The sequence below is a fragment of the Sphaerodactylus townsendi genome, linkage group LG02 (assembly GCF_021028975.2).
Source record: "Sphaerodactylus townsendi isolate TG3544 linkage group LG02, MPM_Stown_v2.3, whole genome shotgun sequence".
Classification (NCBI taxonomy): domain Eukaryota; kingdom Metazoa; phylum Chordata; class Lepidosauria; order Squamata; family Sphaerodactylidae; genus Sphaerodactylus; species Sphaerodactylus townsendi.
Window position 1 is genome coordinate 4,313,197 of NC_059426.1, and position 14,330 is coordinate 4,327,526.

General features: G+C 49.2%; 1 protein-coding gene across 1 annotated transcript; it reads right to left on the bottom strand.

Moving 5' to 3' along the window:
- Positions 1 to 2,030: 2,030 nt before the first annotated feature.
- LOC125425866 (alpha/beta hydrolase domain-containing protein 17B-like) lies at positions 2,031 to 3,446 on the bottom strand. The gene is given in 3 exon segments (XM_048483597.1): positions 2,031 to 2,418; positions 2,936 to 3,006; positions 3,009 to 3,446. Coding segments are annotated over 3 exon segments (897 nt in total).
- Between the last annotated feature and the right edge of the window lie 10,884 nt (positions 3,447 to 14,330).

Consider the following 14,330-nt stretch of genomic DNA (forward strand, 5'->3'; position numbering starts at 1 on the left):
GGAACCGGAAAGAAAGGATTTCTTCTTTTATCTCCACGTAACCCTCCATATATAGCTAGTAAACTTATTTATAAAAAGCAACTGAGAATCTGTTCTACTCTGCTAAGTATATGGTTGGGGTGTCTTGCTAGAATCAGCTCCCCACATTTATACGTCCTGGTGAACAACAGGAATGGTTCTGGTGGTTCTGGTGGTTTTTCCGGGCTGTGTGGCCGTGGTCTGGTGGATCTTGTTCCTAACGTTTCGCCTGCATCTGTGGCCAGCATCTTCAGAGGTGTATTACAGAGAGAAGTCTGTTGTTGTGGGTTTTCCGGGCTGTGTGGCCCTGGTGGTCTGGTGGATCTTGTTCCTAACGTTTCGCCTGCATCTGTGGCTGGCATCTTCAGAGGTGTATTACAGAGAGAAGTCTGTTGTTGTGGGTTTTCTGGGCTGTGTGGCCCTGGTGGTCTGGTGGATCTTGTTCCTAACGTTTCGCCTGCATCTGTGGCTGGCATCTTCAGAGGTGTATTACAGAGAGAAGTCTGCTTGCTGTGGGCTCTTCTGGGCTTATTATTGTGGCCGTATCTGGTGGATCTTGTTCCTATCGTTTCGCCTGCATCTGTGGCCGGCATCTTCAGAGGTGTATTACAGAGAGAAGTCTGTTGTTGTGGGTTTTCTGGGCTGTGTGGCCGTGGTCTGGTGGATCTTGCTCCTAACGTTTCGCCTGCATCTGTGCCCAGCATCTTCAGAGGTGTATTACAGGGAGAAGTTTGTTGTTGTGGGTTTTCTGGGCTGTGTGGCCGTGGTCTGGTGGATCTTGTTCCTAACGTTTTGCTTGCATCTGTGCCCAGCATCTTCAGAGGTGTATTACAGAGAGAAGTCTGTTGTTGTGGGTTTTCCGGGCTGTGTGGCCGTGGTCTGGTGGATCTTGTTCCTAACGTTTCGCCTGCATCTGTGGCTGGCATCTTCAGAGGTGTATCACAGAGGGAAGTCTGCTACATATTGTGTCCAGTGAGAAGGGAATGTTTTAGTGGGGTATAAATTTTTACCACAAGCAAAGGCCAAGGGCATGCTAGGTTCATGGACAATGGACTCCACCCAAACACAGGATTTGCATTCACCAATACTGCTGCTGCTGCTGGGAATGCTAATTTGAATCACTCCCTGGTCTGAAAACCCCCACCTGCAAGACTATACTATCAACCACACCTTTGCAAAGCAAGTTCCACCCAAACACTTACTGATTGATTCCCCACCCGAGGACAGGAAAATTTAGCTTAGCTTCTGAGATCAAGGAGATTAGTCTTCCAGAAGCAAGCCTTTATTGGCATAGGCAACAGTACAACAGTAATAAAAAACGGATTAAAAAGCATATACAATACAGGTCGAAGGAAATCTACTGGCGTTTAGTAATTTCCAGGAGAAAGTCTGCCACTGTCATACAGAGAGAAGGATCAGGGTTGTCCAACAAGTAGTGTAATCTAATTAAATCGGGGAGATGGGGTAAATGTAAAGGAGTGAGATTCACATACTTGGATCTGATTTCCTTGAATCTGAGACAGTGTAGTAATTGGTGGGCCAGAGATTCAACTGAGCCATCGTTACATGGGCACAATCTTTTTGCCTTTTCTTGCTTATTAAATCTGCCATGTAACAAGGCAGAAGGCATAACATTAAACCTGGCGAGCATTATGGCTCTGGAGATTACTCTACTCTTCTTAACAAGACATTTTAAGAAGTATCACCATTTCGTGCCTGGTTTTAGTTGAAATTTTACCTTCGTCCTTATGATATCCTTACATATTAAAACTTACAAATTGTTTTATGTATACTCTACAAAACCTTGCACAAAATATGCGAACCACAAAAGCTTCTCTCTATCATTCATTGTTCCAGTTAGCAAAGTTTTAAAAGCCTAAATTAATTCTGTTTAAAATTCATTGTCCGCACATTTATAAAATTTGAAAACAGATTTTAAAAAATCATCAGATTTTATGTTGTGGTGACTAAGTTGTCAGTTCTGCAACCAAATTCAGCAGCAAAAACGCTATTTACAAGTTCATCAGTTCCTGTGAAACAAACTGCTTCAGTCTCTCATAATACTGTTCGTAGTACTCGATGCCGTTGTGTTCTGCGCCTTCTGCCCAGAGTGGTTCCACAGGTCTTTGGCAGAGTTCAAATAACGCCAGGCTGTGTGACAAGCTGATCACTTCGTCGTCAGTCCCGTGAATTAGCAACACTGGAGAGGTTATGCTAGAGATTTTGTCAATATTTGGCAACAGGTCAAACCAATAGGTCTTGTTAATCTTAGGGAAAGCTAAGCGCAGCTCGGAGGTTGGAGGCGCGTGAAGAATGACAGCCGCACTTTCGTGACGAGTCGCAAGGTCCACGGATGGCACCGTTCCTATACTTTGGCCATATATAAATGTAACCCCCATGCTCAGAATGAGTTGACCCAGAAAGGGGTGGAGACTCAAAGCAGCAGAAGGCTGCAGAGCTAGTTTGGAGGAGACAAGGCTACCAGACTCGGACCTTGATTGGTATAAGCCCTTAACACCTTGTTAAGGTAACTGCAATGTTGTTGGGAACTATTGGGAAGGTGGTAGTTTATTTTTGCTATGTTGTAAATGTTGGAGTTTATTGTTTCAGGGTTCTTTTTGTGGTTGTAATGGGTGAGAGTTCTCCTGGAAACCTTCATCATGTTGAATCCTGTTCATCAAGCCCTTGGAGTCTTCAGGAGCCAACCCACTTGCAAAGAAGAATTGGACTTGGCAGTATCAGTAGACTGTAACTATAAGGACTTGAAAATGCAACCTGAACAGGACCTTGAAGTGTGATGTTAAATGGTGATGTTTTGATGTTACTATGTTAAGAAAGTAAACCATTTTGTTTTTAAAATTTGTTGTTGCAAACTCATTCCAAGTTCTGCCCCACAGAACCCACAGTTAGAGGTTACATAATCACGTTTTCAGGGAGGACTCCGTACCTTGTTGTTAAATATTCCCAAGCAGCTTCGGCGTCAGCCGCGACAGATTCTTCTCCGTCGGCTTTCTGGAACTCGCTCCGTATCCGGCTAAGTCGTATGAAAATATGTTGCACTTAATCCGGGAAGCGAGCTCTACGCAGAAGCGGCTCATCTGACCTGAGTCAGCAGCATTCCCACGGGAGAAAAGCACAGTGTACCTGGCCTCGGTGGCGCAACGCACGGACATGCAGGCAATGCTGTTCCCTGCGCTGGTTTTGGTCATGGAACATTCAATGGCCCCCTTTTCTCTGTGAGAGAGTTTCCGGTAGGCACCATCAGAGAGATCCAGCGTCCAGCGACTCCCACTTTGGTCAGGCCTCAGGGTGTAGGTGGGGTCGGGGGGCCAACAGGCCAGCTTGGCGGTGATTTTGCTCGGCCACGGAGGACAGCAGAACAGGGAGCAGAATTTGCTCAAGGAAAGCCTGTCCCTGGTTGCAGCCATCTCTTGTGCTCCTGTGGGAGGGTGCGGCTGTGGCCAAGTGCCTGGCCGGGCGGTGAACACTTGCTTGCCAGCTGAGAGGCACGCGGAGCACTCAGTGCGAGGGGCAGCTGGGAAGCTCTGAAGCTGCCGGTGGGCGCTGGGCAGCGGCCTTGACTGGCGGCCATGGCAACAGCAGAACACTCCGCCTGTGAGTGCCTGCACACCACAGCTGTGGTTCTGGGAGGGGGGGGATCTTGTGTTTCTGTTCCTTCGGGTAATGGCGCCTGCTCCAGGAGTTGACTTGGCTTCCATTTTAGGTCGGTAGTTCGCAATAGTAGAAATGGAGGCTGAGACATTTTTTTAATTGCCACTTCAAAATGTAACTGTGCGGTAACTCTGGGGTGCCTATGTAACCCCCATGCTCAGAATGGGTTGACCCAGAAAGGGGGGAGACTCAAAGCAGCAGAAGGCTGCAGAGCTCATGTAGTTTGGAGGAGACAAGGCTACCAGACTTGGACCTTGGTTTGTATAAGGCGGCGAACCTTTGGCACTCCAGATGTTATGGACTACAATTCCCATCAGGCCATGCTGGCAGGTGTAAGGAATTCCATAGACGCAGAAATAAAAGGCTTTGGTAGTAAAAGTCCATTTATTAAGACATCTTAGAAAGCTCAAGTACACGCAGTGGCAGGAATGACACTTCCCGCCAGAAGCACAGGTTATAATACCAGGCACTCCATCCCCCCTTCCTGCTTCCCATGGGAACAGAGGCTTCATCTCCCGCGCAAAGATAAAGTCTTCGCCGATGCATCTGGCCCATCGCCCGGGCTGTGGAATGCACTCAAGGTTACTTCACCATCAACACCATTGAATCCTTTACAGCAGGGGCTGATGGGAATTGTAGTCCATAACATCTGGAGTGCCAAAGGTTCGCCATCACTGGATCATAAGCCCTTAACACATTGTTAAGGTAACTGCAATGTTGTTGGGAACTAGTGGGAAGGTAGTTGTTTATTTTTGCTATGTTGTAAATGTTGGAGTTTATTGTTTCAGGGTTTCTTCTGTGGTTGTAATGGGTGAGAGTTCTCCTGGAAACCTTCATCATGTTGAATCCTGTTCACCAAGCCCTTGGAGTCTTCAGGAGCCAACCCACTTGCAAAGAAGAATTGGACTTGCCAGTATCAGTAGACTGTAAATATAAGGACTTGAAAATGCAACCTGAACAGGACCTTGAAATGTGATGTTAAATGTTGATGTTATATGTTATATGTTAAGAAAGTAAACCATTTTGTTTTTAACAATTTGTTGTTGCAAACTCATTCCAAGTTCTGCCCCACAGAACCCACAAGCTGAGGTGACACCTGTTCAAATGGAAAAAGGGGGGAGTTTGTTCTACTGCATGGACGACATTCCACCAGGAATGATATGTGTGAAATAAATGCAACTGAAGAGGCAAGGGGTGGGGAGAAAGGAAATGTGCGGAATGATTCCACAGAAAACATCTCCAAGACACAAGGTTTGACTCTGAGAAAAACGGTGGGAAGCTGTGCATGCAGGAAAGCCTCTCGTTTGGTACAAGGAGTGGTCTTTGGCCTGGCCAGTTGGCTCACAAAACTGAAGGCTAGACTGCTATAGAGCTACTCAGTCCCCTCTGTCCCCGGGAAGGGCGGGGGCAATGTTTTTGTGACCAACATCGCCTTTGGAACTCTGAGAAAGGTAAAAGCTGTCACCACAAAATGGCTGCCATGTACAGTTGCTCAGTCCTCCTCAACAGCAAGCTGGGGATTTGGCGATGGGACCTGCAGAGGAGGACAAGGGCCTCGGTGGAGACAGCCCTCTAGAGTCCACCCTCAAAAACGCCCTCTCCCTTCAGGGCAACAGATCTGCAGGTCTCACTTGGAGGGTGGCATCTCTCTGCCCACCCAGGCTCCGTCTCCATCTCCAGTCAGGGCTGCATGAGGATCCCATTATGGTGAGAGAATGGCCCTCCATGCAAAAACAAGACTCACTGTATCCTCACGTGACAGGAAAAGCGAGACTGGGGCCCTGGTTTTCTGTGAGACCCCCCACCCCCAACACACACATTGTATTTGCAGTGGCTCAGCCCAGTTTTGCCGCCTTAGGGAAAAGGAGGGCCAGGAAATGGCAAAGGGCATAAAACAGAAGAGGATGAACCGCACAGGAAAGCCGCCTCCTCCTCTCAGACCCCTTCAGCTCTGTTCAGACAAGTGATGTTGCCTGTCTCTTGGCCGAGGGGTGATTTCTCAATATGGTCACTGTCATGCCCCCAGCGAAGCTCTTATTGTTTTCTTATTAAGCATCAGTTGTCCCTATAGTAAGTATGGGTTTAGTATAAGGTGACCAGATTTTCACCTTTGCAACGCGGGACGCGCGCACACCCGCACGGCCGCAGGAGCACACTGCCTTTTGCGGCGCTCCCCGGTCGGGAAACAGGGAAGCGCCCCAGAAGGCAGTGCAGCAGCGCGGGAGGCGCACGCGGCCGCAGGAGCGCTCCTGCACTGCCACACTGCCTAATCGGGAGAATTTAAAAACCCCACGGGATGCGGGACACATTGCTCAAAAACGTGACTGTCCCGCCAAAAGCGGGACGGCTGGTCACCTTAGTTTAGTTCCTCTTGTATAGTGTTCTAAGGAAGGGAACTGTAGTTAGACCCTGTCCCTTTAAGAAGCCTCTAAAGGCAGCCTTCCTTTCATTACTCAGTAGAAGAAGAAGAAGAAGAAGAAGAAGAAGAAGAAGAAGGAGGAGGAGGAGGAGGAGGAGGAGGAGGAGGAGGAGGAGGAGGTTGGATTTATATCCCCCCTTTCTCTCCTGTAGGAGACTCAAAGGGGCTTACAATCTCCTTGCCCTTCCCCCCTCACAACAAACACCCTGTGAGGTGGGTGGGGCTGAGAGAGCTCCGAAAAGCTGTGACTAGCCCAAGGTCACCCAGCTGGCGTGTGTGGCAGGCTAATCTGAATTCCTCAGATAAGCCTCTACAACTCAAGCGGCAGAACTGGGAATCAAACCCAGTTCCTACAGATCAGAGTGCACCTGCTCTTAGCCACTGCTCTTAGCCACTATGCCACTGCTGCCCCTGTTTAGTTAATTTAGTCTAAAATGCCAGTGGAGTTGGAAGGCTACAATATCTCTTATGTCTATGGTGTGTATAGTCTAAAAAGTGTATAAGGAGCATTAAGTCTAAGGTGTTAACAGAAAGTAGAATCCAGATAAAGGACACTGAAGGAACCAAGAGGAAGCCCAGACAGAGTGGACTTTCCTAGAAGGAGTCAGGAAAGGATAAAAGCCTCAAGCTTCAAGTTGTTCCAGTCAAGCAAGTACTTCATTTTAGTCCGACCCTGGGAGGAGTTAGGGTCTCAATTCTTCTAAGCAATAAACGCTTTTTAAAAAAACTGTTACACCTTGCTTGTGAGTCTCCCACTTTGTTCTGGTCGAGTACAGGGCACCTAAGATATTTTACTTGGGGAACAGAACAGTCACAACAAAGAAACAAAACAAGGCCCAAACCCCAACTGCGGCAGCGATTTCAGCCACCTGCTGCCAAACCAATTATGCATTGTCTGGATAGATAAATCTTGATTTCACATATGCGTGCATTATGTTTCTCAGGTTTCTGGCGCGCTTAGCGCTGTTCAGTAGTCCCAAGCGACTGCAATTAAAAAGAGCCATCCCATCCAAGTGCCTGTCATCCTGCTAGCCTATAAACACTTTTAATAAGTACGGCTAATAAAACCCAGTTTATTAGACACCCTTTTGTAATATTTTCTGCAGTCACTTCTACCCATCTTTGGCAAAAAAATAAATCCTCCGCTATTCTGGAGCCAGCGTCCTCGCTCTTGTAATGTGGCAAGTAATTAAATCCTTATAGTGGGGGCCCAAAGCAATTTACATCCTTTTTACATCCTGGGAATGGGACGTGGAATTCTCCTGGAATTACAGTGGATCTTTAACAGTGGTGATCATTTCTTTGGGGAAAATGGAAGTGTCAGAAGATGGACTCTATGTAGCATCACCAGCCCCTGGGTAGGGCCGGGAGATCTCCCACTATTACAGTCCATTTCCAGACAACATGAATCCCTTCCAGTAGAGAGAATGGATGCTTTGGAAGGTGGAGTGTATGGGATGACCCCCTGCCGAGGTCCCTCCCTTCCCCAAAACCCTCTCTCTCCTGGCTTCACCCCCCAAAACACCAGGTATTTTCCACCCCAGAGCTTGAAAGCCTAACTTGATGGCATCACCAGCCTCTCTCCCCTCCCAAAGTTCTCTCCCTTAGATAGCCAGGAATTTCCCACCCAGAGTTGGCAACCCCACAGGGATGGGCAGAAGAGAAGGCAGTCATTTCTGCTATATCACAAGCACGGTTCAATTGGAGGTTGTTAACTGTCAACCCAACGGTCAAAATTAGCAAGTTTGCATTGGCCACATTCCATAGGCGGATGTTTCTGCACGCGCTGCTATTGTTAGCCAGAGAAAGAGTCCAGGTTTCTGTAAGGTTGCTGCTTAACCTTGGAAGGTTTCCTCTGCCAAGGTTGGCGCGCAGCCCAGAATTGGGGAGTGTTTTCGGTATCTGTAGTTTCCAACTCCTGTATCTTCTGTTTCTCCTGCGGGTCTGTGTGAAACGGTGTGAAACTGTTTCAATGTAGTTTTCAGCTGGGAACTACAGGTGTGTTTATCTAACTTTGCCGGGAACTGGGAGGGGAGCCCGTAAAAGCGGCTGCTTGTTTGCTGGGAGGCCAGTTCCTGCATTGCTTGTGATTGACTTAGAATGCCAGATCAATAAAGAACTCAAATGTTACTTTTGGCCTGGACTTTGCAAGTTCCTTACATCATGCGGGAACTCTCATTTTTTCCTCAGACAAAATTTTGAAAATTCCCAAAAGTTGTCTGACGTCTTGTCGTGTTCTGCTGTTTGCAGACATGAAGAGGTTGGGGTTCAAGGGTCCGCACAACTCGGAATATGAGGTGTCGGCAGTGGTCCCCAAAGAGGATCCGGTTGTCAACCTCCCTGGATCCACCAGTCCAGAGAGTTTGGTTGTGGAAATTGAACCTCTGTCTTTGGTAGCGCTATCTCGGCCCCGACTCAATCGAAGTGTTGCTTTTCTTCAACTGCAAGAACAGGTCGACCAAGCTACCTTGACGGCTACTCGCCACACTGTCTCAGCGGGGTGCCTGTGTAACCCCCATACCCAGAATGGGTTGAACCAGTAAGGGGGTGGAGACTCAGAGCAGCAGAAAGGCTGCAGAGCTCTTTGGAGAAGACAAGGCTACCAGACTCAGACCTTGATTTCTATAAGCCCTTAACACCTTGTTAAGGGTTTCTTTTTGTGGTTGTAATGGGTGAGAGTTCTCCTGGAAACCTTCACCATGTTGAATCCTGTTCACCAAGCCCTTGGAGTCTTCAGGAGCCAACCCACTTGCAAAGAAGAATTGGACTTGGCAGTATCAGTAGACTGTAACTAGAAGGACTTGAAATGCAACCTGAACAGGACCTTGAATTGTAATGTTAAATGTTGATGTTTAATGTTATTTGTAAAGAGTAGTAAACTGTTTTGTTTACATTTGGTTCTTTGCAACTCCTTCCAAGTACTGCCCCACAGAACCCACAAGCTGAGGTTACACCTGGACTTTGCAAGTTCCTCACAGTTTCCTTTGTAAAGCCAACAGATTCCTTGCTTGGGCTTGGGGGGGGGCATCAGAATCCCCCTCCCCTCCCCTCAACACATACACACAACCACACAGCAGCCATTGTGGTTTTTACACATTGTCAGGAAAGGCCTTTTGAAAAGCAATGCCCAATTACTTAGAGTAAAACGCAAATTCCTTCGGAGAGAGCATGCTGCTCTTTATTTCTTCACACTGCTTGGTTTTTTTGCCCAGGAAAGAAAAATCCGATGTGTCAAGAAAACTGACTTCACAGAAACCGAGACAATCTGTGTAAAGAAGAGGGACTTGTTTTTGCAGGTTTCCGAAGCTGACATAAATATCTCCTCTGTGGTGGCAAAATGCTCCCAAAACAGCCGTTGGAAACCGCTTTGCTATGAAACAACGGCCGTCTCCTTCTCACTTGCCTTTTCCAGCTGGCGCCGGTGAAGAATGAGCATTCCCTTGTCTCTCTAAAAAGGAATTTGATCTGTGGAGAAGGTCTAGGCACCAATCTTGTGTATTATGAGCAAGTTTGCATTGGCCAACGGGATCCCAACCAACGCACAGTGCGCCAGAGTGCAGGTCGTGGCACCCATTGCCGCCTGGCCTGCTCCAAGGGGAACTGAAAACCTTTTTTTTTGCTTGTACAAAATCTTCTCATCTGGGCCTGTAAATCAGGCTTCATTAGCATCAACTGCTTTTGAAATAGAAAGCATCTGGACATGGACTTGTCCTGGTTGGCTCAGTTGGATGTTGTTTGTTCTCAGAGATTGTACTTGCATGGGAAACCACTGGGGATTGTCACGCAGAGAGAGACAACGGCACCCCCCTCTGCATGCCTCTCACCTTGAAACCGCCGGGAGCAGTGAGCAGCAGTGGCGTGGGAGGTTAAGAGCTCGTGTATCTAATCTGGAGGAACCGGGTTTGATTCCCCGCTCTGCCGCCTGAGCTGTGGAGGCTTATCTGGGGAATTCAGATTAGCCTGTACACTCCCACACATGCCAGCTGGGTGACCTTGGGCTAGTCACAGCTTCTCGGAGCTCTCTCAGCCCCACCTACCTCACAGGGTGTTTGTTGTGAGGGGGGAAGGGCAAGGAGATTGTAAGCCCCTTTGAGTCTCCTGCAGGAGAGAAAGGGGGGATATAAATCCAAAACTCCTCCTCTAAAACTCCTCCGTCTTGACAGCACTTTCCATTATCACATCTCGATCAAGGACGGTTCAAGGAAGACATCTGACAAAACAAGACAGGGACCACGAACAAGACCTCGTATCTTCGAGACCGCATCACCCCATACGTCCATACACGGCCTCTTCGTTCAGGGGAGGCCAATTTACTGGTGATCCCTGGCCCCTCAATGATGCGGCTGGCCTCCACACGGGCCAGGGCCTTTACGGCTCTGGCCCCGGCCTGGTGGAACGCTCTCCCACCAGCTGTCCGGGCCCTGCGGGACCTCTGTGAGTTCCGCAGGGCCTGTAGGACAGAGTTGTTCCACCGGAGGGACCGGCCGCTGATGGTGCCCCCCCCCTTTTTGGCCCCTTTCTGGCTCTTACATCTGGGCCTTGTATTATCTGATGGGACTCGCCGTTCCTCCTTTGGGGAAAGGATTTAATATCAGATTACCGGGCGCCACCCATACTTATAAGTATTAGCATTATAGTTAGTCTCTCGCTGCTTTTATAGATTTTAGCTAATTCATGATGGTTTTATGACTGTATGTTATTATATGCTGTACACCGCCCGGAGCCCTTTGGGGACGGGGCGGTATAAAAGCCTAAAGTATAAATAAATAAATAAAAATAAGAACCACCCCAAGGACCATTTGATTCAGTTGGAGGTTGGCTGGCCCTTTAACTCTCAGGGGAAATCCCGGGGCCTTGGAGGGCTGCTGGCAGCCAGAGGCAAACACAGCCACGCCCAGCCAGTAGCTGTGCTAACCTTGGCAGGGGAGACGTCTCACTCCAGAGCCATTTTGATTTCCTGAGCTGTGCCTGGACTCAGTAGTGCCGAAGGGGTCAGACTGCGAAAGATGCAGCAGAAACAGAGAAAGAGGAGCAGAGGACCCCCCACGGCTGCCACAGGCTCGGCTCACCCACTTCTAGCCTGGCCCTCATGAGAGCCCCAATGTCACATCAGAGTTGCCAACTTTGGGCTGGGGAAATCCTGGAGGTTTGGGGGTAGAGCCTGAAGAAAGTAAGGAGGGGCAAGAGCTCAGTAGGAGATATAATACCCACCCTCCAAACCAGCCAAATTTCCAGGGGAGCTGGTCCCTTTGGGCCAGACATCAGTTGTTATTCCAGAATATCTCCAGGCCTCACCTGGACGTTGGCAACCTTACGGTCACTGCCAGTCATCCTCTAGAACAGAGGTCAGCAACCTTTAACACCCAAAGAGCCATTTAGACCCGTTTTCCACAGAAAAGAAAACACTTGGAGCCGCAAATACTTTTTGACATTTAAAATGAAGATAACACTGTATATATTGTTTTTTTACCTTTACGCTTTGTATAAACAATTATAGTGTGTTGCTTGTGAAATCCAAGAAGTGCTACAGATAAAATTATATTTTATTTATGTAAAGAACACATTTTGAACCATTTTGAACTCTTAAAAAATAACAACAGACCTCCATGTCTGCCATGGAGGGTGGACTCGACAGCCATATTCCTGACTGAGCATGGCCCCCGCCCTGGTCCCAAAAGCCACCGCTTCTCAGAATCTACCCCCAGATGTCCTGGGATTTGCCCGCCGGGAGTTGGCAGCGCACAACAACCATGGCTGAGGATGATCCCGGCCTTCCTCCCTTCCACGATCTACAAGCTTACCCTCCACTGGCTTACTCTGAAGTAAACCTTCCAAGATCCATGTGCAAGGCTTTCCCCATGCCCTCCTGCCCTCCTTGGCAATGCAGAAGCAAACAATTCCCTACCCACCCCCGCCTTCCCATCAAACAGCCCCGACGAGTGCAACCTTGCAGGGCTGCAGGTAATAACTCCTTTAAAACCTGACATCGTCTTTCTCACCTGGACTCAGTCAGGCTGCCATCCACCAGGAAAGCCCCTGGAGCTCAGCAAGGTTGCTGGGGGGGGGCTGCAACCCAAGGTGGCGCTGCTGGGGTCCCCCATGTGGTCCCATCCCCCAAGAAGGACCTGGGGGAGGGGGAAATGAGGCCACCCAGAGCAGGGTCGACCCCTGACCCCCCCATTCAAGAGGGGCGGACTGAGGTTAGGATTGCGCTGAAAATCTGCGCTCCTGCAACTCACTCCCGTTTGCTGCCCTTCACCACTTACCTGTTCAAGAAGATCTATCAGTGGTGCTCCGCCCCCACCCCCCACCGTCATCACCGTCATCAGCCAACCAGGCAGCTGGGACAGGGAAGCTGGAGTGGCTTGGGATAGCTGTCTCGGGCTGTGCCTCTCTAGGAATGGGGGCTCTTTCCCATTAACCCTTAGGGCAGTGTTGGCGAACCTTTGGCACTCCAGATGTTATGGACTACAATTTCCATCAGACCTTGCCAGCATGGCCAATAGGCCATGCTGGCAGGGGCTGATGGGAATTGTAGTCCATAACATCTGGAGTGCCAAAGGTTCGCCAACACGGCCTTAGGGCGACTCTCCGAAGGAGACTGAGAGGACCCAAGCCACGCAGAGCCTCAGTACAAGGACGAAAGAGCCACATGTGGCTTCGGAGCCGCGGGTTGCAGACCCCTGCTCTAGAACCTTGAGTTTCCCTCGGGCTTCCAGAAAAGGCTATCCTGTCCCTGTGGGACCCTGTTGTGCAGAAATCTGTTCCGCACAAGCGGGGCACCCTGGGCTATTGGATGCACAGCTGGAAGAGCTTTCCTCTGAGCCACCACAGCTGAAAAGACAGCCAAGTGATTACTGGTAATGAAAAAGGAGTGTTAGCTCAATAAAACTCACTGGCATCAATTAGTTTGGGGTGACAGTTGATGAGCTATAATTTGGTCGGAGTTAAAGGTGGGCATAAACCTTTTCTTTTTATTTACAGCATGACCTTCCTCAGCTCACAGCAACTGACTGGACAAATGAACCACAAAACAGGAATGCCATTACCGCAGCAAATAATGGATGAGTGGGAGGCAGCCAGTGAGACAACCAGAGCATTATACTTCCTTCCTGAAGCGACTCCTTTCGTTGCCAGGGCATCCGCTGTCATATTCTGTTGGAGGGTTTGCCACGGAAGGCCTTTCTGGGTCGATTCTGCACTCACTAACTCGACCTAGGTTCCACCTAGGTCCGTGGGGGCGAACCTTTGGCACTCCAGATGTTATGAACTACAATTCCCATCAGCCCCTGCCAGCATGGCCAATTAGCGATGCTGGCAGGGGCTGACGGGAATTGTAGTCCATAACATCTGGAGTGCCAAAGGTTCGCCACCACGGACTTAGGTACTCCTCACATCCGGCGAGTTCCACGCGGGTCTGTTCCTGCTCTGCTCCATCCCGCCATTAAATTTCTGACTGCACCAGGAAGGTACTTTTTTTTTTTAGAGAACCCAGGTCGAAGCTGGTAAAGTGGGGAATTTCCGTCACCTCGATTCGCCCGTTCAGCCAATCATAGATGAATGTCTTGGGCGTGTGTGGAACGGGTAACACGCGCCAGCGAAAAGCACGCCTTCCCCCCACCCGCTTCTGTATAAACGGAGGGCAGATTACATGCTGCGCATAGCAACAAAATGGAAAAGGGGGGAGGAAGGGCGCACGCTCACATTCCCGCCACAATGCAGCAGCCTATCAGGAATGAGGAGCAAATGACGTGCTGAGGTGATCCCGCCCTCTGAGCTCGGCTCTGGCAGAACGACCTCGGCTGCTGTGGGGAGTAACGGAGGAATCGACCTAGGTCGGCACTTTCAGCCCGACGGGTCCAACCTAGGTTGAGTTGGTGAGTGCGGAATCGCCCCTGGTGAACGGGAAAAAAACCAGCGCGGCAGGGCTGGGAACCATCTCCTTTGGTTTCCCTCCATTCCATGGGCTCTTTTAACTTTTTACAACCAATGTTCTCTAAAGCTGCCCAGGCTGCAGATGACAAGCCCTCATGAAAAGTCAATTAAAAGGCAAGCGAGAACAGTGTATAAGTACACAGTATACGTATACAGTGTCTGTCGTCAATAAAATATAGAGTCCAGGTCACGCATGAAGCTGCCTCGTCCTGTGTCAGATCTTTCTCAGACTGGCAGCAGCTCTCCAGGCCTCCAACTCTTGGCCCCGTTCAACAGAACGGCCATA